Source organism: Callospermophilus lateralis, chromosome 4 (assembly GCF_048772815.1).
Source record: "Callospermophilus lateralis isolate mCalLat2 chromosome 4, mCalLat2.hap1, whole genome shotgun sequence".
Taxonomy (NCBI): Eukaryota; Metazoa; Chordata; class Mammalia; order Rodentia; family Sciuridae; genus Callospermophilus; species Callospermophilus lateralis.
Genome location: NC_135308.1, coordinates 116,722,519 through 116,747,176, shown reverse-complemented (window position 1 = coordinate 116,747,176; position 24,658 = coordinate 116,722,519). Strand labels below are relative to the sequence as shown.

General features: G+C 39.2%; 1 protein-coding gene across 3 annotated transcripts in view; it reads right to left on the bottom strand.

The window, feature by feature from the left end:
• Positions 1–8,721: 8,721 nt before the first annotated feature.
• The window catches only part of Tbc1d30 (TBC1 domain family member 30), an 83,642-nt gene continuing 67,705 nt past the window's right edge, over positions 8,722–24,658 (bottom strand). For 2 of the 3 annotated variants that reach the window (XM_076853071.1, XM_076853072.1), the window contains 4 exons: positions 20,867–20,979; positions 15,796–15,935; positions 13,040–13,246; positions 8,722–9,897 (listed from right to left, as the gene is read on the bottom strand). In XM_076853071.1, coding sequence (XP_076709186.1) covers positions 9,110–9,897; positions 13,040–13,246; positions 15,796–15,935; positions 20,867–20,979 — 1,248 coding nt within the window. In that variant the 3' untranslated portion in view covers positions 8,722–9,109. The remainder of the gene's footprint in view (positions 9,898–13,039; positions 13,247–15,795; positions 15,936–20,866; positions 20,980–24,658) is intronic. The other variant, XM_076853073.1, reaches the window with a different exon arrangement.

Genomic DNA, 24,658 nt, shown 5'->3' with positions numbered 1-24,658 from the left:
TTTTTTTTTTATAAAAAAGCTTGGGTATAGAAGGAATGTAACACAACACAATGAAAGTGTGGATGCCAAGCCTACAACGAGCAACATATTTTGACAGTAAGAAGCAGAAATCTTTTCCGCTAAGATCAGCAACAAGACATGATGTGTGCCTCTTCTATTCAGTATAGTATTGTAAGTATTTGCCACAACAAGAAATAAAAGGTATCCAGGGGCTGAGGTTGTGGCTCAGAGGTAGAGCGCTCACCTACCATGTGCGAGGCACCACATAAAAATAAAATAAAGATATTTTGTCCAGCTATAACTAAAAAGAAATATATATATATATATATATATATATATTTTAAAGGCACCCAAACAGGAAATAGGAAACATCCAAACATCCAGTAAGGAAGAAGTGAAGTTTGTTTACAATGACATGATGTTATATACACAGACAACTGTAAAAACTCCACCAAAAACAAGTTAAAACTAACAAATGAATAAAATTGCAGAATAAAAAATCAATACACAAAAATTAGTAGCATTTCTATATACTAACAGTAAGCTATTGGGAAAATAAATGAAGGAAACTATCATTTATAATCACATCAAAAAGTAAAATATTCAGGAATGAGTTTATCCAAGGAGATGAAGGATCTGTACGTTGAAACTATATGGTATTAATGAAATAAGTTAAAGACATAAATAGAAAGATGTTTTATATTCATGGATTGGAAGAATTCATATTGCAAAAATGTTCATACTATTAAAAAATGACCTACAGATTTAATGCGATCTATCAAAATTCAATGTCAAATTTCACAAAACTGGAAAAAAATGGTCTTAAAACAGAGGTATCAACACTACCTGATTTCAAACTATATTACAAAGCTGTAGCAACTAAAACTACTGGTACTAGCACAAAAATAGGCACATCTACAAATAAAACAGAATAAAGAATGAAAAGTGAATCTGTGCATTTATGGTCAATTAATTTTTGACAAAGATGCCAATAACGTACAATGGGAAAAGAATAGTCTCTTCATTAAAGAGTGTTGGGAACACTAAATAGCAGAAGAATGAAATTTAATTCTTATCTCACACCATGCACAAAAATCTACAAAACATTGATAATTATAATAATTTGTCAGCTTATAGTAAAAAAAATTAAGATAGTATACTATAACATAAAAGGCATAAATTTGAAAAGTTACTGGAAAAAAAGTTACTGGAAAAAAAGACTTAAACATAAGGTGTGGAGCTGTGAGACTATCTACCAGAGAAACACATATGGGAAAGCTTGATGACATTGCTGTGGACCATGGCTTTTTGGATATGATCCCTAAAGCACAGGCAACAAAAGCAAAAGCAGACAAGTAGGGTTACATCAAACTAAAAAGCTTCTGCACAGCAAAGAAAACCATCATCAGAGTAAGGACTGGGAAAAAAATATTTGCAAGTCATATATTTGATAAGGGATTAATATCCAAAGTATATAAGAAACTCAGAGAACCCAATAACAAGAAAACAAATAACCCAATTAATAATATGCAAGGAAACTAAATACATATTTCTCAAGAATACAAATGGCCAACATACATGTAAAGAGAAGCTCAGCATCACAAATCACTAGGTAAATGCAAATCAAAACCACTGAGAGAGCATCTCACACCTGTTAGAATAACTGTTATCAAAAAGATGAAAGTTGATGAATGTTGGCAAGAGTGCAGAGAAAAGGGAAATCTTGCTGCTGGTGGAAACGTGAATTATTGCAGACATTATGGGGAAACTGTGTGGAGGTTTCTCAAAAAACTAAAAGTAGAACCATACCACAGGATCCAGCAATCTCACTTCTGGACATTTATCCAAAGGATTTGTTATCAGTATGTCAGAGAGATGTGCACTCCCATGCTTACTGCAGCTCTATTTACAATAGCCAAAATATGGAATCATGCTCAGTGCCCAACACAAGAGGATGGATATGGAAAATGTGGTATATTTACACAATGGAATAGCATGTGGCCTTTAAAAAGGAAGAAAATTCTGTCATTTGTGAAATGTGGATGTACATGAAGGACATTAAGGACATTAATGCTGAATGAAATGCGCCAGGTACAGAAAGACTGCATGATTTCAATTATACAGTTATACATTATTTCAATCCATACAGTTAACTCCTGGAAGAGGCTGGGAGTAGCAGAAGTGGGGAGATGTTGGTCCAAGAGTAACAAAGTTTCAGTTAGACAGGAGAAGTGAGTTTGAGATCTATTGCATGGCATGGTGGCTATAGTTAATAATAACATATGTGCCATGGCTGGGTTGTGGCTCAGTGGTAGAGCATTTGCCTAGCACGTGTGAGGCACTGGGTTTGATCCTCAGCACCACATAATTAATAAATAAATAAAGTTATTTAAAATAATAATAATAATATGTATTCTAAAATTGGTAAGATAGTAAGTTTCAAATATTCTCACCACAAAATAAGTATTCAAAGTGATGGATAGGTAGACTTGATTTAATCATTCTACATGTCATAATATTGTACCCCATAAAATCATACATTGATAATTATAATAATTTGTCAGCTTATAGTAAAAAAAAATTTAAGATAGTATACTATAAAATAAAAGGCATAAATTTGAAAAGTTACTGGATCACTCCAGACCGTACATTGCGGATTCCCAAACCCACAATGAAATAGAGAGGACTTGGGGGGAAATCCTTGTTTATTGACAACACTTGGCAATGATTCCACTCAATTTAGGAACACTGTGAAAATATGAACAAGATGATGTGCAGATTGTTGCCTGTGAAAATTATAACCCAGGAATTATTTATATAACTATTAGATCATAAGTGAAAATGTTCCTGCTCTTAGCAGAAGCACATTCTACTCTCAAGGTCTGTCCTCATGCCCCATGCCATCTTTACTGTACCTATTTCTCTTTCTATATTTGTACCCACTTTCAGGCCTTTTCCTTCCTGTTTCAAATCTGGTACAATTTAGTCTGTTTCCATGAAGATCCCAGGAATGGAGTTTCTTTGTCCATGGGCCAGGAGGACGGAACATGCTGAGTGACTGAGCTTTGGCCCTGTGCTGCAGAGCCATCGACCTCACCAGAAGTATGTGCACAGAGGTGGAGGAGGGCTGGCTCCCCAAGCAAAACCAGGGCATTGTTGCCAAAGGAAGGTAGAAGATTGTCAGCAGCAAAGACAGCAGATGTCCACAACAAACAACATGAGACTGAGATTTTTCTCATGTGGACATTGAATGCCCCAGGTGTTAGGTATCTTGCCCCAGGTCACACAGCTGGAAAGTGGCAGGAACTGGATTTGACCCCATTCATGTGTATGACAGGCAGAAGGAATGGGGGGTGTTTTGCAGGCCAACTACAGTCTGGAGGTGCTGTAAACAGACTGGTGAATACTCAGAGGCAAGAGGCAATGGAGGAACAGGGCATCCAGAAAGCCTCAAGGCATATGCCAAGTGCAATGGTTTGGATATTAAATTCCCCAAAGCCTGTGTACTAAAGGCTTGGTCCCCACTTGGACACTATTGGGAGTAGGTGGGAAATGCAAGAGGTGGGCCCCATGGGAGATCTTCAAGTCCCTGGGACATACCCTCAAAAGGGATCATGGGACCCATCTTTTCCTTCCTCGCTCTCTTACACTTTCTGGCCAGCGAGGTAAGCATGGTTTTACTCTACCACACCCTTCTCCCCTATGACACACTGCCTCACCAAGCCCAAGAGCAACTGGGCCAATTAATCATGGACTAAAACCTGTGAAACATGAACCAACATAAACCTTCTCTCTTTATAAGCTGATTGTCTCAGGTATTTGTTGTAGTAACATGAAGCTGACTAGCACATCAGGCTGAAAAACAAAGGAAGAGCTCAGGCCCTGGTGTCATGTGGGTCCAGACTTTGCTATTTACCAGCTGACGACAGTAGAAAGGACTTAACTGGTCAGCTCACCGTCATCATCTGCCATACAGTGATCCATGCTTCATGGGACTCTTGGGGGAGTAAGAGCAATTAGCATACAGAAAGGAGCTGTGTGGTGCCTGGCACATCAAGCTCAGAAAAGGGTTGATATTGATGTTCTGAAATAGTAGGTCACAGAAAGCAACAAATGGGGAAGATCATGGGAAAATAAGATGGAAAATTATCCACGGGCTTGATTGTGCTAAAGATGTTGGCTTTTATTCTTCAGAAAATGAGAATGGTGAAAGGATTTTCACTGGAGGGATGACTTCTTCAGTTATTATTTTCAAAGATCACTCTAGCGGCAATGTGAGAGCTAGCTTACATCTCTCTCTCTCTCTCTCTCTCTCTCTCTCTCTCTCTCTCTCTCTCACACACACACACACACACACACACACACACACACCAGGAAGGAGGAGCTTTAGAGACCAAATCAGCCAACATCTTGATCTTGAATTTCCCAACCTTAAAAACTGAGAAGGAAATGTCTGTTGTTTAAGCCAGCCAGTCTAAGTGATTTTGTTACAGCAGCAGAACTGAGTCACTCAGCATCAGGAGATGGCCCACAGGGAAATGCATGGAAGCCAGTCCAACCAGTGCCCATTCAGTCCTCAGTACTGTGAGCACAGTCTGCCTTTGTGGAAGAACCACACACACACGTTCTGAATCCAGCCACCATCCAGTGGGAACCCCCAACCCATTGGCTCTGGAACTCCCAATTTTGCTGACTTAAGTCAAATTCCTGGTGTTGATAATAAATTCTCATTTCAGTGGCCCACTCATTGCATGTCCATCCTGTGGAGAAACAATAATTCAGCCAAATATTTCTCCTATTCTCAGATGTTTACACTGTTTCCAAATTTCTAGTGATAAATGTAATACATCAACTGAACATTGGAACATTTCACACTTAAAACTTGGTCATTTTTCTTGGGTTCAAAATATCAACTCTTAAGCAGTACTCCCTTCTCAAAAGATGAAATTAGAGTTCATTTGACAAAATTCAACAGTATGGATTAAAAAAAAAAATTAACAAAAAAGATAATTTCCTTATGATGAAAAGTACCTGTCAGACACCCCAGCAAAATCTTAAGGATACCCTTAAGGCACTTCAACACTGGAATTTCTAAAAGGAAAAAAAATTTTTAAAGGAAAGAAGAGAGGCATCTTCCAGGATGTAAAGAAATCTATGAACTCAATATCCTTTGCTTATTTTTGTTTTGTCTTCTTGTTGTTGTTTCATGGTACTCAGGATCAAACCAGGGCCTCCTCACCCATGCTAGGTAAGCATTCTACCATTGAGCGACATCCCCATCCCCAGTGCTTTTATTTATTTATTTATCTAATTATTTATTTATTTTGAGACGGGGACTTGCCAAGCTGCCCAAGCTGAGCTTGATTTGTGATCCTTCTGCCTTCCCTTCCTGTAAGTTCAGCTTTTAAGGATGGTACTATGAAGATACATATATTTTTAAATGGACACGTTTTGGATCCCCAACATTCCCTTTCTACGAATGTAACAGGAAAACAAGCAAGGCTATGTACATAGATGCATTTATGAGGCTGCTCTCCCCAATGCCTCAACAATCAGAAAACCCGTTTGACCACAAAGTATTGATTGTGTGAATTCTGGCAAGAACACATCACTGAAAATGGTGCTGCAGAAAAAGAATTTATTGGAAAAACAGCTAAAACTAGTAAGCTCAACATACATTTTTTTTTTGCAGATAATTGTGCACGCACACACGCACACTCACGCACACTAGGATGTGTTGGAAATATCTATGCCAGAATATCGATAATTCCTTGTGCTTTGTGTCTTCCAAATCTTCTAAGAGATGTATTACTTTTCTGATTAGGAAAAATAACATACTTTAAACACTACCTCAAATGACTGCTGTAGACAGCAAAGAAAGTAGTTCAGAAACGTAAAGAGAGATTCTAATGGGAGACAGTAGCAGCTGCACACTTAGTCACAGCTCTCTATTCATTTAGACTCCTCAAGACCATGAAGCTCAATTGGATTCTTATGGTTCTATTTTATTAAAACAAAGGAAGAGGGTAGGTCTAAAGGATAATCTACATGAGTACACGTATATGTTCACGCACAAATACACACACACCCTGTTTAGTTACATTCAGGAACCAGCGATTCTGCCAAGTTGGGAGTGGGTCATGGACACCCTGCAACCCAGTGACTGGACTGGGGGGACACAGAGCTCATTGGGCTGGTTCCCTGGTTCACATGACCAAGTGGGAGCAGAGGAGGGAGTGACAAGAGGAGGAAGGTCACCACAGCGTTTCATGCATGCACTCAGACAGAAAATGCAACAACCACAACACAATGAGAATTTTTATGCATATGTCTTTGTAATCAGTACAACTCTTCAGGACAAAAGAGACCAAAAATTAAAAAAAAAAAAAAAAAAAAAAACAGGAATACAGGATTTTAAACAGTTACAGCCCATAGGTCGACATTACAAACTAGGTTTAGATCATCTGGAGGCTTTTTAAAGAGGACTGAGGTGCAGAATTGACTCCCAGAAAAGGTGCTGAGAAGGTAGACTTATCTAGAAGAAAGGAACTACTAATCATTAAGAACTTCTGGTGTTTGCATACAGTCCAATACGTGGGGAAGAGAGCAAGTCCGTACTGGTCTTGGTACATGCTGAGTGGTAGAGGCTACTGCACATTTCTTTATTTTCTAAAGTAGGCAAGACTCATAAGTTGGTGGATTCACATCGTGATTACTTGGTACCAGGCATGCACGTGTTATTGGTACAGAGTGCTTTAACGGGAAAACTGCTGGACTGAAAAAATTCTGACAAGGTCATTTTTACCTCAAAGGACTGTTACCCTTTCAGTTGCTCGTTCATCCAACCAATAGTTATCCCAAACCATGTGCCAGCTTATCTGTCCTCTCTTCAGGAAGGCCAGCCCCAGAGTAGGAGAGAAGAGATCATGACAGGGCCAACACTAAGATAGCCAGTGGACAGCTCCACCTCACCACCCATTGTCCCCAACCACGAGACAGCGATCTGACTCCTGAGAGGAAAGAACAATTCCCTGTTCAAGCTGAACAACTTTCAAGGGTAATGTGACCATTGTGAGGCATGTGGGACTGGGGGGAGGGGGAAGAGGAGGAATCATTCTTATCTGCAAAACTTAACAGATGGGAGAAAATCATGCCATTTACTTAACTTTGTTAAATGCAGTGGGTCTCAATTCCTGGGGGTGGTAGGCAAAGTCAGCCCGACTCTCCGCCCACTCCCTTCCCAGGGAAACAGGCTGTGGGTGTAGCTGCTTGCTAAGAAGCTGCATGCAGATGGCACAGACTCAAGGCTCAAACTGCAATCACTTGTTAGTCATGCTTCCCATATTCAGTTCCTTTGGGGGTAAAAATACCACAAAGGGGGGAAAAATGGCTTTTCTCATGGTATATGTCATTCTTGCATTTTCTGTCTTTAAAAGTCCACATAACCATACTCTATTTTATTATAAAAATCAGTACCTCTCCTATTTTTTAAAAAAAAAAAAAAAACCTTCTCTACAATTATAGCTTTGGCTTCAGAATTAGCAAACCAATTAGATCAAATTCATATTCATGGCATCAACAATATTCCTGCAAGCACTGCCAAGGTCTTTCAGAGGTGAAGATAAAGATGTCAATCCATTCTTCCAATGCTGATCAGGAGAAGGGGATTGAGGACTGATCCATTTGTTCAGCCAAAGGGCGGGGACATGAAGCATTTTAAAATGAACTACCTTTTCAGGGTAAAGAGGTCAGAGCTGGTTTTTTGAAACATCATCACAGGACTTGAACATCTAGAGAGAAGTCCTTGGAGCCTTGGAGTCAGGAGAGAGTGTGAATGGCTTCCCAGTCTTGGTTGGTTCAAGCTCTGTAGTCAGTGTATCTGTGCACAAAGAGCACTAAGCCCACCTACTGCACTGGCTAAGTTTCCACGTGGCTAAGTCACAAGGAATACCGAAGTATTTACCTCGAGTAAATTGAAGTGCTATATCACCTCTGTGTGGCTCAGAGTTCCCAACTGCATAGTGGAGACAAAAGGTGCTATCTCTGACCCACTGGGACCAGGGCAGGAGTGGAGTGGGTGAGAGAGAGCTAGAAAGCACTGGGTCCTTCTCCAGAGAAAGGCAGTGTTCAAGTAACAAAGTACTCCAATCCAAAAAAAAAAAAAAAAAAAAGCACAAAATTCAAGTAACAGAGTCGCAGGTGCTATGTTCTGGCTTTTGAGCAGAGGCTGTGTGCACCTGCCATGGAGAGCTGGTAGGTAAATGAGCTGCATGGCTGAGGACGCAGGAGAAGCTCCCTGCAGAGCCATTGAATCCTCTGTACCACTGAGGACTCATGCTCTTCCGGAGACGAGAAAATGAACCTGGGGTGGGGAAGCTGAGTGGAATTAGCAAGCAGTTCAGGGTGATTGTTTAATGCATATTAACTTCTGTTCTCTGCATATGACCTTCAATTTGGTTATCAACCTAAATTTTAACAGATTAAAGGTTTTCTTCATTTTGGCAGTAGAAATAGAAAGGTTACCAATTTTTCTCCTATGCTTTAGCATAAGAATTAAAAAAAAAAAAACAATTTGGAGACAGGTACTGAGGGAAAATCCACACGCACAAAAAGTCCCCTCCACCACCCCCAATAGAACAGGAATAGGAAAATCAGGAAGTTTTTGCAAATGAGAAACTTATTTCCTTTTTACAGTTTTCTGTTCTAGCCAGCTGGTGTGTGCATGCTTGGGTAACACCCAGAGAACTGGAAGGTTTTGGGGTTTTTGTCCCAGGGATCCTGAAAGGCCCTCAGGACAGGACAAAAGAAGGCTTAACAGTCTAGATATAATCTTTTCTAAATAGCTCACAAGAAAAAATTGGGAAAACTTCACACTTTAAAACCACAATGTTAATTCTGTCATGAAAGTCCACCCCATCAGTTCTCCAGTGGAGAGAAAACATCCCTACTCCAGTTCCAACATAAAACCTTCCGTTCCCAGCTTTATGGGATGTTGTTGCTCATCTCTGAACCTCCTTATTCATCTTCACTGGCAAATGAAACCGGATGGGTGCAGCTGGAACCCTTACTCAGCGCGCAGAGGCGAGTCCCGCACAGTGGCCAGGAGACATCATCGTTTTTTAGTGCCACTATTCCCGCCGCTGGATTTGCTGAAGCTCCTGCTCATCTGAGGAAAGTGCATGGTTGGGGTTCTTTCTGTTGGACCATATAATCCCAAATTCCTGGCAGTGGCTGATTTCCTCAGTGGCTTCACACTGGGGAAAGGGCTAAAGATGGGGGTTTTTGAGTGGCTGCCTTGGGGAGGTTTGCTGGTGGCTTTGATTTCTCCAGGGGCATCAGGTAGCTCTGGAACATGCAGTTGGCAGGGCGGGTGCACCTTGGGCTCAGTTTCAACAGCAGCATCCCTTTGGTTCAGTTCCAAGGCTTCTAACTTCACCTGAACCGCAGACACATCAACATCAGCGTCCCCGAACACCGGCTCTGGAGACTGTCCTTCAATTGTCCTACCGATGCCACCTTCAGAGCTGCTGCCTTCTTTTGCAGCGGGGGCTGCACACCTGGAGGAAAACTCCTCTGCTGCCCCCAGGCTGTTGGTCTTACAGCCCTCGTTCTGCTCCTCGATCAGCCCTATGGTATCCCCACAGCCCTGGTGACTCTTGCTCCTCGGCATGTTCTTCTTGTGGACTCGGATGTGAGTTCGCCACGGAGAGTTGAGCTTTGTTTTAAGATCTTCATAGGGGACAGGAGACAGTTTGCCTCCTGCATGACCAGGGATGTGAATGACTGCATTCTTGGCAGCTCTGTTCGTCATTTTCATCTTCTTCCCTAAAAGAAGGTGGTTTATAACTGGAGAATTGTTTACCTGAGATGGGAGAATGCTGGTCACTGGTCCTTTGTCTGAAAGAAATGGTGAAAGGCTGTGTGAAACACACCACAGAGAAACACCCCCAACCTGAAGAGTGATCACATGGACGTCTTCCCCGCGCCCTTTCCAGAGCCATGTGACCGAGGGCAGCAGAAACTGAATTCAACCCTAGTGTCTGGGGTGCCCATTTCCCTCCTGTCAAAGAGGCAGATACTGGAGGGTGAGGATACAAAAAATAAATTAAAACTACAGGGACTTTGCCGAGCCATCGTTACTCATGACAGCCCAGACTCTCTAATGTCTTTTACAGATAGCTTTTGCTCTCAGTAACAACCTCAGAGGTCCTAGATCTGGAAAACCTGGGAAAACACTTTTTTTAAATAATTCGACAAACATTATGACCATATGGATAATCAGTTGTCAGCTTCTGCGAGGTAGGAAGAGAATGCACAGCATATTATGAAGTGAGAGAAATGCTAAGAAGGTAGCAAAACTGCAGTGGAATCACAGCTGCCAGGTGAAAAAGCACTGGGGGGTTGTGAGATGAAAACCTAAGGATAAAGAACCACTCCTGTGTCTTCAATGGACTTTGACAGCCAACTGCAAACTGGAAAGCACCAAGAGCTCTGTTCTCCTGGAGAGCACTGTGACTAGTGGGGTACCTCCTCCAGAGGCTCTTATCAAGTTCCTTTTCTGATAAGTATTAAACACAGAAGGCCCCAGGAAGGTGGTAACAGCCAGGAGTAGTATGGAGAAGGTCCCTCCATCTTTGTGTGGACATCCTTCCTCCTTGACATCCACTTCATCTGGCTCACTTCTCTCCACCAGTCTCTACTGTTGTCATCTACCTCCAGTCACACCTCAATCTTTAATGAAAACTGACAACTATCTGCTCTTCATCTCATGTCCTACTTACCACAACAGGTTTTTTGTTGTTGTTGTTTTTAATGTCTCTGTTTTTTTTTTTTTTTACTGTCTCTGTGACTGGCCCAACCATTACCTATTCTCATGGTTCCTCAATCTCTCCAATTCCATCCTAAAGCTTATTACCCAGCTCTGTCTTACATGAAAAACATTTAACTCTAATATTCCTCTCTTTGACTCTTCTAGCTCTTAGGCCCTCAATCTAATTATACCCAGTACTGAGTCACAGAGACTTCTGGTTCCTGGATACCTTGGTCTTCTAAAAATCTCTCATGTATCTTTGTCTCACTTGCACCCCACCCTGCTAGAAATCAGACTGATCTTTTGACCACTGTCTCACCAGTACCCCACAGTCCAGTCTTCCCTCTACCTCTGTTATACATCCTGGCAAAACTCCCACCCTCAATCCAAATTCCACATTCTCCTTCCTGAAACAGAGCCCTTCAAATTCATGACTTTCTATTTTGCTGGGTCCTCAATGATGCCAAACAATCTTTTTCTTTCCCTCTAGCATTCCTTTCAATCCAAATCTTCATTACTTTCCTTAAGCTCCCCTTTACTCCCAACCCCCAACTTATTCCAGCAAATAACAAATAACCCCCAATTTCTCCATGAAAGCAGAAACTCTGAGGTCTGAAAGGCCTCAACTTCCTGTCCTCCATAACCCAGGAAGCTAGAACAGCAACCACCACTTTCCACTAAGTCTCAGAAGCTGAAGTCTTTTGCCTCCAGGTGAGGTTCATCACTCCTCCTGTGTGGTTAATATTATCATTTGTCATCTCCTCTAAAGCCTTGCTACTCAGAGTGTGGGCCCTACCCAGAAGCATCCACATCACCTAGGAGCTTGTTGGAAATGTCTAATCTCAGCCCTCCTCTAAACCTACTGAAACAGGAGATCCCCAAGTGGTTGATATGCACACTGAGTTTCAGAACCAATGGTGTAGAATTTGGCATCTGAGCAAGAATCCTCCCTGCAGAAGAACCACATAAACCATGATCTAGAGCAGGTAACAGTAAGCTTTTCCTATAAAGGACCAGACTGTAAATACTTTAGCCAAGGGAGTGTGAAAGCAGCCTCAACATGTAAGCAAATGAATGTACTGGTGTTCTAATAAAATTTTATTCATAAATACAGGCCATGGGCAGGATATGGCCTGTAGACCACAGTTTGCTGACTCCCTGACTAAAGCACAAGACACTGAATCAAATTAACATCCAACAGCAATTGTTCGCCATCCCACTCAAAGATCTGTACAGTTCCCTGAAAAAGGACTGCATGATGAATCAGAACACCTCGGCTCTAGCCCTGGCCTGACCGCTCGTTACAGCTGTAAACCCTGGACAACTGTTAAGGCTTCCTCCGAGATTTAAAAACAAATAAGAAAACAGGTGTGCCAGTGTTTTAAAAATTAAAATAGTGTCATTGCTAGTTTCCTTCATGATTGCTTTCGTAATGCTTCAAGCACAGCCTCTTCCTCCTGATAACTAGAAGGTGAATTCAGTTTTTGTGCCAGATCAGTCACATGCTCACAAGCCACTTACAAGCATGTCAGATTTACATTGCAGTTAATTCTGGGCAGGCATCAATTTTCATTGGGATATTCACTTACAGTAAGAAAACCCATTCCCAAATCAGCATATATTAAACAATAAAGCAGATTGCTCACTGAGATTTGGAGAATTAAAAAAAAAAAAAAAAGATGAAGTCTGACAATCCTTGGAAAAGAGCATTTCCATCTGCATTATAACTGTTCAAAACATTCCCCAGACACTGCTAACTCATCCGGGAGGCACAGGCTTTTCAATGGATCCTTTTTTTCCATTTCCCCTGATGACAACATGCTATATTACTACCTAAATGACTAGTGTATAGTTTAATTTACTAGCACACCAATGACTAAATTCTATTTTCAAATGCATGAAATTCCTAAGATTCCTCAAGTCCAAGGATTGTGTGACTTTGCAACATTCTCATCATTTGTAAAACCCCTCTCCACAAGCACACAGAGTAAAGATGTAGTACCATCGACTGCCTGCTTCTCGAGGCCTAAAAAAAACCCATGGTCTTTTTCTTCTTTAGAGCCTGATAAAATAAAATTTTAAATGAGATGCTAAATATGCTATTGTGTCTTGTCAGCTAAGTTCACGGAAACTGAGCACCAGTTAGTAAATCTGAGGCCCTCCGAAGGCTACTTGTCCTTCGTTGCACAAGTTGAGATGGAACTGAAACTGACTCAAAGAATCCATTACCTGCCCTGATGTACACCTGGTGGACCTGTTGCTGCTGCTTCTTTTTGATCCGAGAGTACTGCCGCTTCAGGGCGCTGATGTCTGTGGTCATGCGTTCCATCATCATGCTGTTGAATGCCGCATGGTATTCACTTCGACAGGAGTTGATGGCTCCTGGACTCAGCTCCGCAATGTTATTGGATTTCAGACTCTGCTCCTCATTTGGTTCTGCGCTCGGGGAAGACACACAAAGAACTGGTCAGTGGAGGGGAGCCAGGATTAAATGAGACTTAATTACACTAAAACACAGTCTAGTATTTCAGGAAACTGTAAACCTCAAAAAAATGACTAGAAGTTGTGCAGTGCTTATTTACTTATTAGCCTAAGTCGAAATGAGCTGTGTGGGTTCACTGATTTTGTTACCACTTTGTTCATTATACAGACATAAAACAACTGCTTTCAGATAAAAGTCAATGTCATTTTCTAAAATCCCCTTAGAAAGATATACCACCAAATGTCTAAAATCATTGTGCAGATTTCCATACACCTGCAAGAAGATTTATAAGGGATTGACAGCTTCTAGAGTTTAGACATTCATTAAGAGTACATTTTCCTTAAATTGCTAGAAATGAATGTTTTGTTCATTTATCAAACACTTCCTGTCTACTATGCATGTTACGTGATGTGGTTTCTGCTCCTGTGACATCTACAACTTGCAGAACTGTCCCTTCAATAAAATTGTGATTATATCCAAATTGGTTTCTAGACATGGAATCAAAATTAAAAACTAGTGCTCAAGTTTCTAACTGTGTTTCTATAGTCTGGACCTTTGGCTTAGGCAACTACTGTAGTGAGAAAACACAGACTGTGCAGGAGAGAGAGAAGCAGGCTTTCCTAACACAATATGTCAAACTGACCTGGGAACCACCTAAAATAAGACTGAAAGATTTCAACTATCCTAATATCTGCTGAGAGTGTCTTTCAGATAAAAGCTGAACATCTCATAGATTCCATTCTCTTCCCCAAAGAGAAGAAAATTAGAAGGGGAACTATTAATTTTAACAAAGTCAAGAATAAAGACTAATGATAAAATTTAGGAGAAAGTAATAGTGTCATCCTGGAGTACAAAATTGCACAGACAGAAAAACAGAACAAAGGCGCCAGACTACAGAAACATAGTCAAAAACTTCAGCAATTATATTTATGATAATTCCATGTCTTGAAATCAAAAGCTGAAATTCAGGGAACAAGAAAGAGGGTGGAGGACATTACCAAAATCGAGAGGATTTTTGTTGGATTCAAAAAGATGAAAGACAGCACACACCATGGACATACACTTAAAGCAATATGACTGCAGCCATTAGGAAGGTTCAAATGCAAAACAAGCTGAGGCTTGGGGAAAATACACAAAACTGTCACACCAAAACAGCAACATCAGCAACCAAAAAATGAAAGGTGAGCCCCATGATTTCAAGAAGGCAGTATAGTGGTGCACACCTGTAATCCCAGCAGCTAGGGAAGCAGAGTTCAAAGCCAGCCTCAGCACCTTAGCAAGGCCCTAAGCAACTCACTGAGACCCTGTCTCTAAATAAAATACAAAAAAAGGGATAGGGATGAGGTTTATTGGTTAAGTGCCCCTGGGTTCAATCCCAGTACAAAAAAAGAAGGCAGTACAAAGTTAGCAGATGGCAGAGAGACTGCAGAAGTGCCTCTGTCTCTGTTTTCAGCATGTCTCTATCCTCTGTGAACAGGGAAAATGGTCTTCCAACCAGAAGAGGTAGAATAAATATCCTAAGGAAGAGCTGCCATCAAATGGGAAAGAACTTAGTAGGAAGACCACAACTACTTCCAAAGAGCTCATTACACTGCTAATGCCCAGACCACAGGAAGTCTGTTCTGTGCAGGAAGTAAACAAGACATAGCATTTGATCCAGAGCACCATTTTAAGAGGGCCATTACCAAATTATAGGACAGTAGAGGTAAATTAAGAGAATACTAAAAGGCCTGCAATCATATCGTATTAGAAATGCTTGAAGGAATTCTGAACTTGAGTCTTAAAGATAAGCTTTGAGGAATATGACAGCTGTCCTAAAAGATTTGAAGAGATGTCAAGGTAGAAGGGGGCGGGGGAAGACTTGTTCTGTTTTGTTACAGAGGGAAGAACTACTAGAACTGGTAGATGAAGCCTGACTCTTTGCAACTAGAAATCCTGAGCTAAGGAGAACAATCTAGCAAAGCATCTTATGAAATAAAGAGTTTCTCGTAATTCAAGAAATTGAAGTGGAGGTTACCATAATGTTTTTGGGTTAAAGATTTAGTCCAATAGGGGAAGAGAAGCCAGTCTATGATGGATTTCAATTAAACTCAGATGGATGTATTAAGCACCTACTATATGCCAGGCTTTATTCTAAAGATCTGAGCACACAAAGTTGAATCAGATTAATGGGAAGCAACAGTCACCATTAAAAAAAAAAAAAAAAAAAAAAAGTGTGTTCTGTAAAACACAATATAGAGAGATCACATCAAATAATAAAGTGAATTTTGGTTTTTATTTTTGCTCTTTTGTTGTTGTTTTTGTGGCACTGGGGATTGAACTCAAGCCTACCGTGCACATGCTAGGCAAGTGCTCTACCAGAAGCTACATCCCCAGCCCTGATTTTAAGTATTTCTAATAAATATTTTCAATGTCAATAACCAGGTTCGGAGAATTACTGAGACACATGTAAGACCCAATGATAACTCCCCTTGTTACAGTGATCAACAGCCAGCCTCTTTACCTTTCATCTGCTTTTGGTACTTCTGCAGTTCAGGTGCCAGGAGCCCACTGAAAGGCCCAAGACACCCTACTGCATCAACAATAGCATCTTCATCATCTGGGTCATTCTCCTCATCACTGTCTCTCACCTTACCATGTCGTCTTGGAAAACATACAAGAAGAAAAAGAAACAGTCCAAGAAAATAGTGGTATTTTCCAAAGAAGTAATACAGTCACATGGTTTAAATGACGTATTTACATAATTACATGAATTACAAACAGACTTCCTTCCATCCCTGCCAACTTCTGCCCAGTCCTTGCCCCACTTAATTCACACAACTGATCTTTGCTACCAGTTTCTTATGTAGTCTTCATTTACCTAGGTATAAATATGCAAAGATAACTGCATAGTTTAATTTTTTTCCTCTTTTTGCAAAAATATTAGCATATTATACATATTCTTGTGTATCTTGTTCTTAATCATAGAAGAAATTTTTCCATATTGACATAAAAACATATTGTACATACACAGCTTATGTTATGGAATCAAACTGCTAATGGTACCTGATTGCGTTGTTTCCAATATTATACTATAGTAAACAATGCTGCAATAAATAATATTACACATACTGTGTTTTGCATGTATGAAAATAAATCTATGGAATAATCCATAAGATAGAAATACTGAGGCAAAGGATATATGCATTAGTGATTTGGGCAAATACTGACAAATTGTCACAAAATATATAGTAATTAACCTCTTACAAGCAAAGTATAAGTGTGTCTATTTCCTATAGCCTTATCAACAGAGGACATTATCAAGCTTTTAAACTTTTGTCAGAACTTTTTTTTTTTTAAGTTTTTTTTTCAATATTTTTATTGGTGCCTTATAGCTATACATGAGAGTGGGATTTGTTGTTTCATAATAATACATGCATGCAATATAATTTGGCCATCAGCATTCCCCAGTATTTCCCCTTTCCCTTTCCCTCACCTGGTCTCTTTCCTCTATTCTACTGAACTCCCTTAGATTTTCATGGGATACGCTACCCTCAACCTTTCTTTTCCTTTTTCCTCTCTAGTTTCCACATATAAGAGAAAACATGCAACACCTTGAACCTCTGAATTTGGCTTATTTGCTTAACATAATGTTCGCACATTTCATCCATTTTTCTGCAAATGACATAATTCCTTTTTTCTTTATGACTGAACAAAACTTCATTTGTATAAAACCACATTTTCTTCATCCATTCATCTAGTCACGGATACTTAGGCTGTTTCCAAAGTTAGGCACCTGTAAATTATGCTGCTATAAACACGGGTAGGCATGGATCACTCTAGTTTAATGACTTTAATTCTTTAGGCTAAATACTGAGGGTACAGTGGTTCCATTCTTAGTCTTTTGAGGAATTTTCATACCCACTTCCGTAGTGATTGTACTAACTGCCAATCCCACCAACAGTGTAAAAGTGTTCCTTACTCTCCGTATCCTCTCTAGAATTTATTATTGTTTGTATTCTTGATGGCTGCCATTCTGACTGGAGTGAAATAAAATCTCCGTGTAGTTCTGATTTGCATTTCCCTAACTGCCAATAATGTTGAACTTTTTTTTTCACATATTTGTTGGCCATTTTTATTTCTTATTTTTGAGAAGTATCTTTGTATAGTTCATTTGCCCATTTGTTAACTGGGTTATTTGGTTTTAGTGTTTTTTGAGTTCTTTATATATTCTAGATATTAATCCTTTGTCAGAAGAGTAGCTAAAAAAGATTTTTTACCATCCTGTAGGTTCTCTCTTCACATTCTTAACTGTTTCCTTTGCTGTGCAAAAGCTCTTTACTTTGATGCCATCCCACTTATTAACTTTTAGCATTATTTCCTGAGCTTAGGGGTCCTAGTGAGAAAGTGGTTGCTTGTGCTATATAGTTTCCTAGGCCTTTGATTCATTTTGAGTTGATTTTTGTGCAGGGATTTAGTCTCATTTGTTTATGGATAACCAGTTTTCACAGCACCATTTATTAAAACAGCTATCTTTTCTCCAATGTATGTTTTTGGCACCTTTGTCCAGAATCAGATGACTGTATCTGTGTATGTCTGTCCCTGTGTCTTCTATTCTGTACCTGCTTTTATGTCAGTACCATGAAATATTTGTAACCATAGCTCTATAGTATAAGTTGAAGTCAGGTATCACGATGCCTTCAGCATTGCTTTTTTGGCTATTCTGAGTCTTTTATTCTTCCAAAGGAATTTTAGGATTATTATTTCTAGTTTTGTGAAGAATGTCATTGGTATTTTGATGGGGATTGCATTGAATCTGTATATTACCTTTAGTAATATGGACATTTTAATAATATTAATTCTGCCTATCCATGAACATGGGAAGTCTTTCCATTTTCTTGTATCTTCTTCAATTTCTTTCTTCAACATTCTATAGTTTTCATTGTAGAGATCTTTCACCTTCTGGTTTAGATTTATGCTTAGGGTTTGCTTTTTTGTTTGTTTGTTTGTTTGTTTTTGTTTGAGACTATTGTAAATGAGATGGTTTTCCTGATTTGAGTTTCTGTCAATCTGACAGATAAAAAAAGAATCTAAATTTCTAGTTTTACACAGCATTTCTCATAAACTTATTGATGCTTTTTGCCTATTCCTGTCATTTCATCACTTTTCAAATGGGTGGACATTTTTTAAAACTGATTTCTAAATTTTTTTTATATTAGAGGTGTCAGTCCCTATTTTGTGTATAAGTTAAAGCTATTTTTTTTACAAATATTTTTGAGTTAGCTAATGAAGGTTTTGTTTTATTCTGCTTTGGTTTTGAGCATAAAGAAAATTATTTTTAAAGTGCTTAAATTTTTTACCTTGTTTGAGTGAGTTAATAAGACTTTCTCAATTCCAAAGAAGTGGAGGAATTCTTTCACATTTTCTTCTGCAAATTATTTCATTTTTTTCCATTTAACACTTTCATCCATATGAAATTCATTCTGATATATGATACTCAATATGATTCTACCTTACTTTCCAGATTTACCATTTATTAATTAGCATATCTTTTAACCATTGTTTTTTTTTTCTGGTTCTTTTTAGACATATATCACAGTAGAGAGTATTTTGACATATTATATGGATACAAAGTATAAGTCATTCTAATTAGGATCCCATTTTTGTGGTTGTACATGATGTGGAGTTTCACTGGTGGTGTATTCATATATGTTATGTCCGATTTAGTCTACTGTCTTTCCTGTTCCCATCCGCTATCTCTTCCCTTTGCTTTTTTTTTTTTTTTTTTTTTTTTTGACCATTCTTTTTTTTCTGTGAAGTGTCTGTTCAGTTCCTTTGCTGGGATTGATTGGGTTGTTTGGGGGCTTGTTTTGTTTTGTTTTTTGGTTTTTTTACTTTTCTCTATATCCTGGAGATGAATGCTCTTGAATCGCAGGTGGCAAAGATTTTTCTCCAATTCTGTAGGCTCTCTCTTCATGTTCTTGATTGTTCCCTTTGCTGAGAAGAAGCTTTTTAGTTTGATATAATTCCATTTGTTAATTCTTGATTTTATTTCTTACACTTTAGGAGTCTTGTTAAGGAAGGCAGTTTATAAGACAACATGCTGAAAAGTTGGGCCTACATTTTCTTCTAGTAGGCACAAGGTCTCTGGTGTAATGCCTAGATCATTGATCCACTTTGGGTTTTGTGCAATGTGAGGGATAGAGGTTAAGTTTCATTCTGACTACATATGGATTTCCAGTTTTCCCAGCACCATTTGTTGAAAAGGCTATCTTGTCTCCCCTGAATGTTTATGGCACCTTTGTCTAGTATGAGATAACTCTATTATGTGGGTTTGTCTTTGTGTCTTCTATTCTGTACCATTGGTCTATATATCTGTTTTGGTGCCAATACCATGTTGTTTGTGTTACTGTAGCTCTGTAATATGATTTAAGGTCTGGTATTGTGGGCCTCTTATTTTTCCAAATGAATTTCATGATTTTTTTTTATTTCCTTGAGGAATGTCATTAAAATTTTAATAGGAATTGCATTAAATCTGTATAACGCTTTTGGCTATTTTGACAATAATAATTCTGCCTATCCAAGACCATGGGAAGTCTCTCCGTCTTCTAAGGTCTTCTTCAATTTCTTTCTTTAGTCTTTTGTAGTTTTTGTTGTAGAGGTCTTTCACCTCTTTTTGTTAGATTGATTCCCAAGTTTTTGTTTGTTTGTTTGTTTTTGAGGCTATTATGATTGGGATACTTTTCCTAATTTCTCTTTCAGCAGATTCATCATTGGTGTATAAGAATGCAATTGATTTATGGATCTTAATTTTATATCCTGCTACTTTGCTTAACTTATTTATGAGTACTAGAAGTTTTCTGGTGGAGTTTTTTTGGTCTTGCAAATACAGAGGCATGTCATAAGAAAATAGGGTTAGTTTGAACTCTTCTTTCACTATTTATATCCCTTTAATTTCTTTCTTTTGCCTAATTGCTCTGGCTTCAGTTTCAAGGACTGTGTTGAAGAGAAATTCACCATTGATTTGATAGGTCAATTTTTCATATACTAGATTCTGTATATATATTTGTTAGTTTCTTATCTTTATGGTGTTTTTCAATATTTTTATTCTAATTAGTTACACAATAGCAGAATGCATTTCAATTCATTGTACACAAATGGAGCACAATTTTTCATTTTTCTGATTGTATACAACATAAAGTCACACCACATGTACAGTCATACACATACCTAGGGTAATTATAGTCATCTCATTCCACCATCTTTTCATTTCTCTTTATGGTATTTTAAATTAGCTCATCTGCTTGTGCACACCAGTTCCATACTATCTTAATTATGAGAATTAAAATATATTTTTAAATTAGTTAGGGGCTTGCTAAATACTCCTTCAGTGTATGTTCCAAACTTCTGTGGAAAGTATAGTTTTAGAAATTTCTCTTGAATTTAAATCAAAATCTTTAGGAAAGAACCATTCCAATTTTTAAAATTAAATTACTTAAGACCAAATTATTTCGTACATACTTCCAGGTCTTAATAAATATTAATTTATAATAACAAATTGAGGTGTTAACTCTTGCATCATGAAAACAACTTACCCAGAAACTGAAGTGGGTTTAGCTGTGGCTGGGAAGGGTGTAATGTTGTAGGTGTACTTTTCCCTCAACTCTGCCAGTTGTGGAAAAGGGAATGGCGCCATAGAATAAACAGTCTGAAAAACAAAAGTAAAAAATGTCAAGTCTGAAACAGTGGCCTGATACAGCTATTATCAAGCCCAGAAAACACTAAAGTTTCATGAGATTGAGGATGAAGAGGAAGATACTGCTCCTCATATGTCAAGTGGGAGAGATTATACTTCAATATCCCCTTTAGAGAAAATAATACTGCAGATTGAGAATCTTTATTCAAAATCCAAAATGATCCAAAATCTGAAACTTTTTGAGCACCAACATGATGCCACGAGTAGAAAACTCCACACCTGACCTCATTGCAACAGGTCGCAGGCAGAACGCAGGCCATGCTAAAAATATTATATAAAATTACCTTTAGGCTATGCATACAAGGTGTATGTGACATACGTGAATACCATGCCAAGACTTGGGTCCCAGCCCCAAGATTTTTCAAGATGCATATACAAATATTCCCAAATTTGAATCATTTCTGATCCCAAGCACTTTGGAGAGGACTACCCAATCTGCATTGAAAAACACAGCAGTTGAGACCTCAAATCCACCAGCCGCAGCTGGGCACTCCAACTGGTGAATAGGGGTGGGCAAATGGAGGCAGTCTGGTTTCCTCCTGTCATTTGATAGATGGGGTAACTCAGAGAGCTATGGCTTCTGACACCTCTGTATCAAAGAACCCATCAATGTCCTTCATATGTAGGGCTTTTTTTTTTCAATGCTTTGATGATTTTTGTGGACATTAATGTTAACTTTCTAGATGCAGTTAAGTCTTGTGCCACAGGTTTTCTCCAAAGATACCACCTTTTCAAATGTCTGTGAATGAGTTCTAGGTGAAAATTGTTAGCTGTTATTTTTTAAAGGGAGAAAGAAAAAAAGAAAAAGAAAAAAAAAGTGACTAAGGCAGAGACAATCAAAAACTATGAAAAAAATAAAAAACATAGAGAAGCATCTACACTTCACCAGAATCTCAAAACTATGTATCATAACTTCAGCAAGAGTAGTCTTACTCGTCCTCTTATTTTTATTAACAATTATTCCAAACATATTACTTCAATCCTTCAGGTTCTTATTCACCAACTGTATCATCCCCAAAGCAAAGGGGACAGTAAAATACTATGACCCCAAATGATGCCCCCTTTCTGTTCCTAAAACCTCACCAAGCTAAAGGAACAACAAGAGCAAGTCTGAGCTGGAAAGTCCAGATACATATTATCTTTCTCTTATACACACTGGGAACTAGGGCAAGTTACTGCAGTGTTATCTGGTCAAAGCTACTTTCTTGCATGTACCCCAGGACAGTTGCTCTTAGGGATACTGGTCAGACAAACAAACTAAGCAAGAAAACCAAGTAAGTGATGACGTCACTGTTTCTACAGCCTAAAAAATAAAACCCTTCTTGAGGGGGGATGGGCACAATGGAATTGAGGGCACCCTGGAAAGGATGTGTGTCACTTGTCCAGCCAACCACTGCAGGACAAAATGCCGCAAAGGCGAAGGAGCACTGCTTGGCAAAGCACCGTGAGAGACGGGGGTGCTGTCAACCTGTTGCCACTGAATTCTTCTTAGGAGACTGTTCTTGGTACAGTCACTGATCTCTCGTAAGCTTTCCCCAGTAAACCATATGTCTCCCATGCTGTCTCTGGGCACTTTTTTCTGGGCTGTCTGCAATCTACTACATTGCCTGGGCACAGACTGAGCTGTGGAAAAGACACCAGCAAATGTATAGTATTCATAGTTTCATTTTCCCAGGATGCAAATCAAATATCTTATGACACTTTTCTAGGAAAATATTTTGAAAGCGGTATTTTTCATTTCAGCAGGACTGCTTCTCGGAAGGCTGATGTGTTTGCTCACGGGTAGGGAAATGAGGGCTTTGAAGGGAGTTTAGTTGTGCTGCTGTTTCACTTTGTAGTTCTGTGCACTGCTGTGACCGGCCATTCTAACAGCCTCCACATCTGACTGCCCCTAACCTTTGTGGTATCCACTTACACTTTACCATAACAACCCAAGATCCCAAACAAGTAAGTGTTGGCTAAAATTCCTTCCCTTCAATTTTTTATGCTTACTGTACAAAGCTACACAGCTCTTCAGGACCACAAAAGTCATCTCTAAGTTGTCTTTTTACATATGCTACATTTTTGATTGATTATATCCAAAAGGCTGAGAAGTGGCACAAATTTATTCAGTAAACCATGTCTCTCACTTCCAAAAAAAAAAACAGAAGACACCTTGTGGCTTCCATTAGTCTGAAGTATGAGATTACATCAGTTCCCAAATTTTTGGACTTCCTTTCCCTCATCTGAAAAGTGAAAAGTGTGAAACTCAGGACCAGGGTTACCTCCAAAAGGAGAGGGGGTAGAAAGGTCAGGGAGAAATATTTGAGGGTATTCACCATGTTATTAATGTTTTATATCTTAAGCTGGGTGTTGGTTATGTAGGTTTTGTTATACAATTCTTAATACATTCTGTGTGCCTAAAATAATTCATATAATTTTATTAATAATGTGGTCAGAGTGAATGCCCATGTTCTTTGAGCTCACAAAAGTATCCAACAGCTACCCCTGTAGAACTCTCCCCTCCTTGCTCATGTGACCACATCTTAGCTCCATGCACCCCTTTGAGAGGAAGAAAAAAATGTGAAATTCTCTCCTTTGCATCCTAACTTTTGACCCAGAGAACAGTACCTCCTGTTGAACCTCAGTAGGAGCAGCATGTGCCCAAATATACTGACCACCATATACCAAACATGCTTCCACAGTTGGGGCAAGAGCCAGCCCTCAAAGGAGAATGGGAGTGGGGAAGGGGGACGGGAGGGAAAAGAAGGAGGGGGAAATGGAGGTCATGAACTGAAATTGATTTCCATTTATGTACGAGTTTGTTGGGAAGAACCCAGCTACTATGTATGATTATAAAGCTCTAATCATCATCATCATCATCATCATCATCATCATCATCAACCCGCCCCCTCGTTTATGTGATCTTCTTTCCTTCACAATTGAGAAACTTGTTTCAGGCATTTAAGAAAACCATACCAATTGAAATCAACTTTAAAAGTTGAGATTATTAAATAATAATAAGAAGAAGATGATTAATAAATGCTAGGAATTTCAAAATTCCTTACAAGTGAAATGTCTCGCTGAGGAAATACAGTAGGGTGAACAGTTAAAGATTTGCCTGTTTTATTTTTGCCAGTTTTGTAGCTGTGTTAGAAAATTCCCTTGTCCAGTCTTGGGAAGGAAGTTTGGAAGACAGGAAAGGCAAATTTCTTCTGCCTCTACTTCTCCCATCCTGCCCAGGGTGGATGGTCTCAGCTCACTACAGCTAGACACCTGGCCAAAAAGGAAACTGGCTCCACTGGGCATTCAGTCTCTTCCATTAAAGGCTTTCCCTTCTCTATTGTTTACTTGTAGTTAGTTCTTTAAAGAAGTAATCAGTGTTCCTGAAACAAACATGTTTATAGTTCTTCACGTACATTCACTCACTCCAAGGGCTCGTGTGTCAGAGGCAGCTCTGTCTCATGAGCCTAAGTATCCCTGGCACAACCTTGAAGCACTCAGGATACACAAAACCTCTAGGCTTAAACCTGGGGCGGTGGCACATGCCTATAATCCCAGCAGCTTGGGAGGCTAAAACAGGAGGATCCCAAGTTCAAAGCCAGCCTCAGCAAAAGTGAGGCACTAAGCAACTCAGTGAGACCCTGCCTCT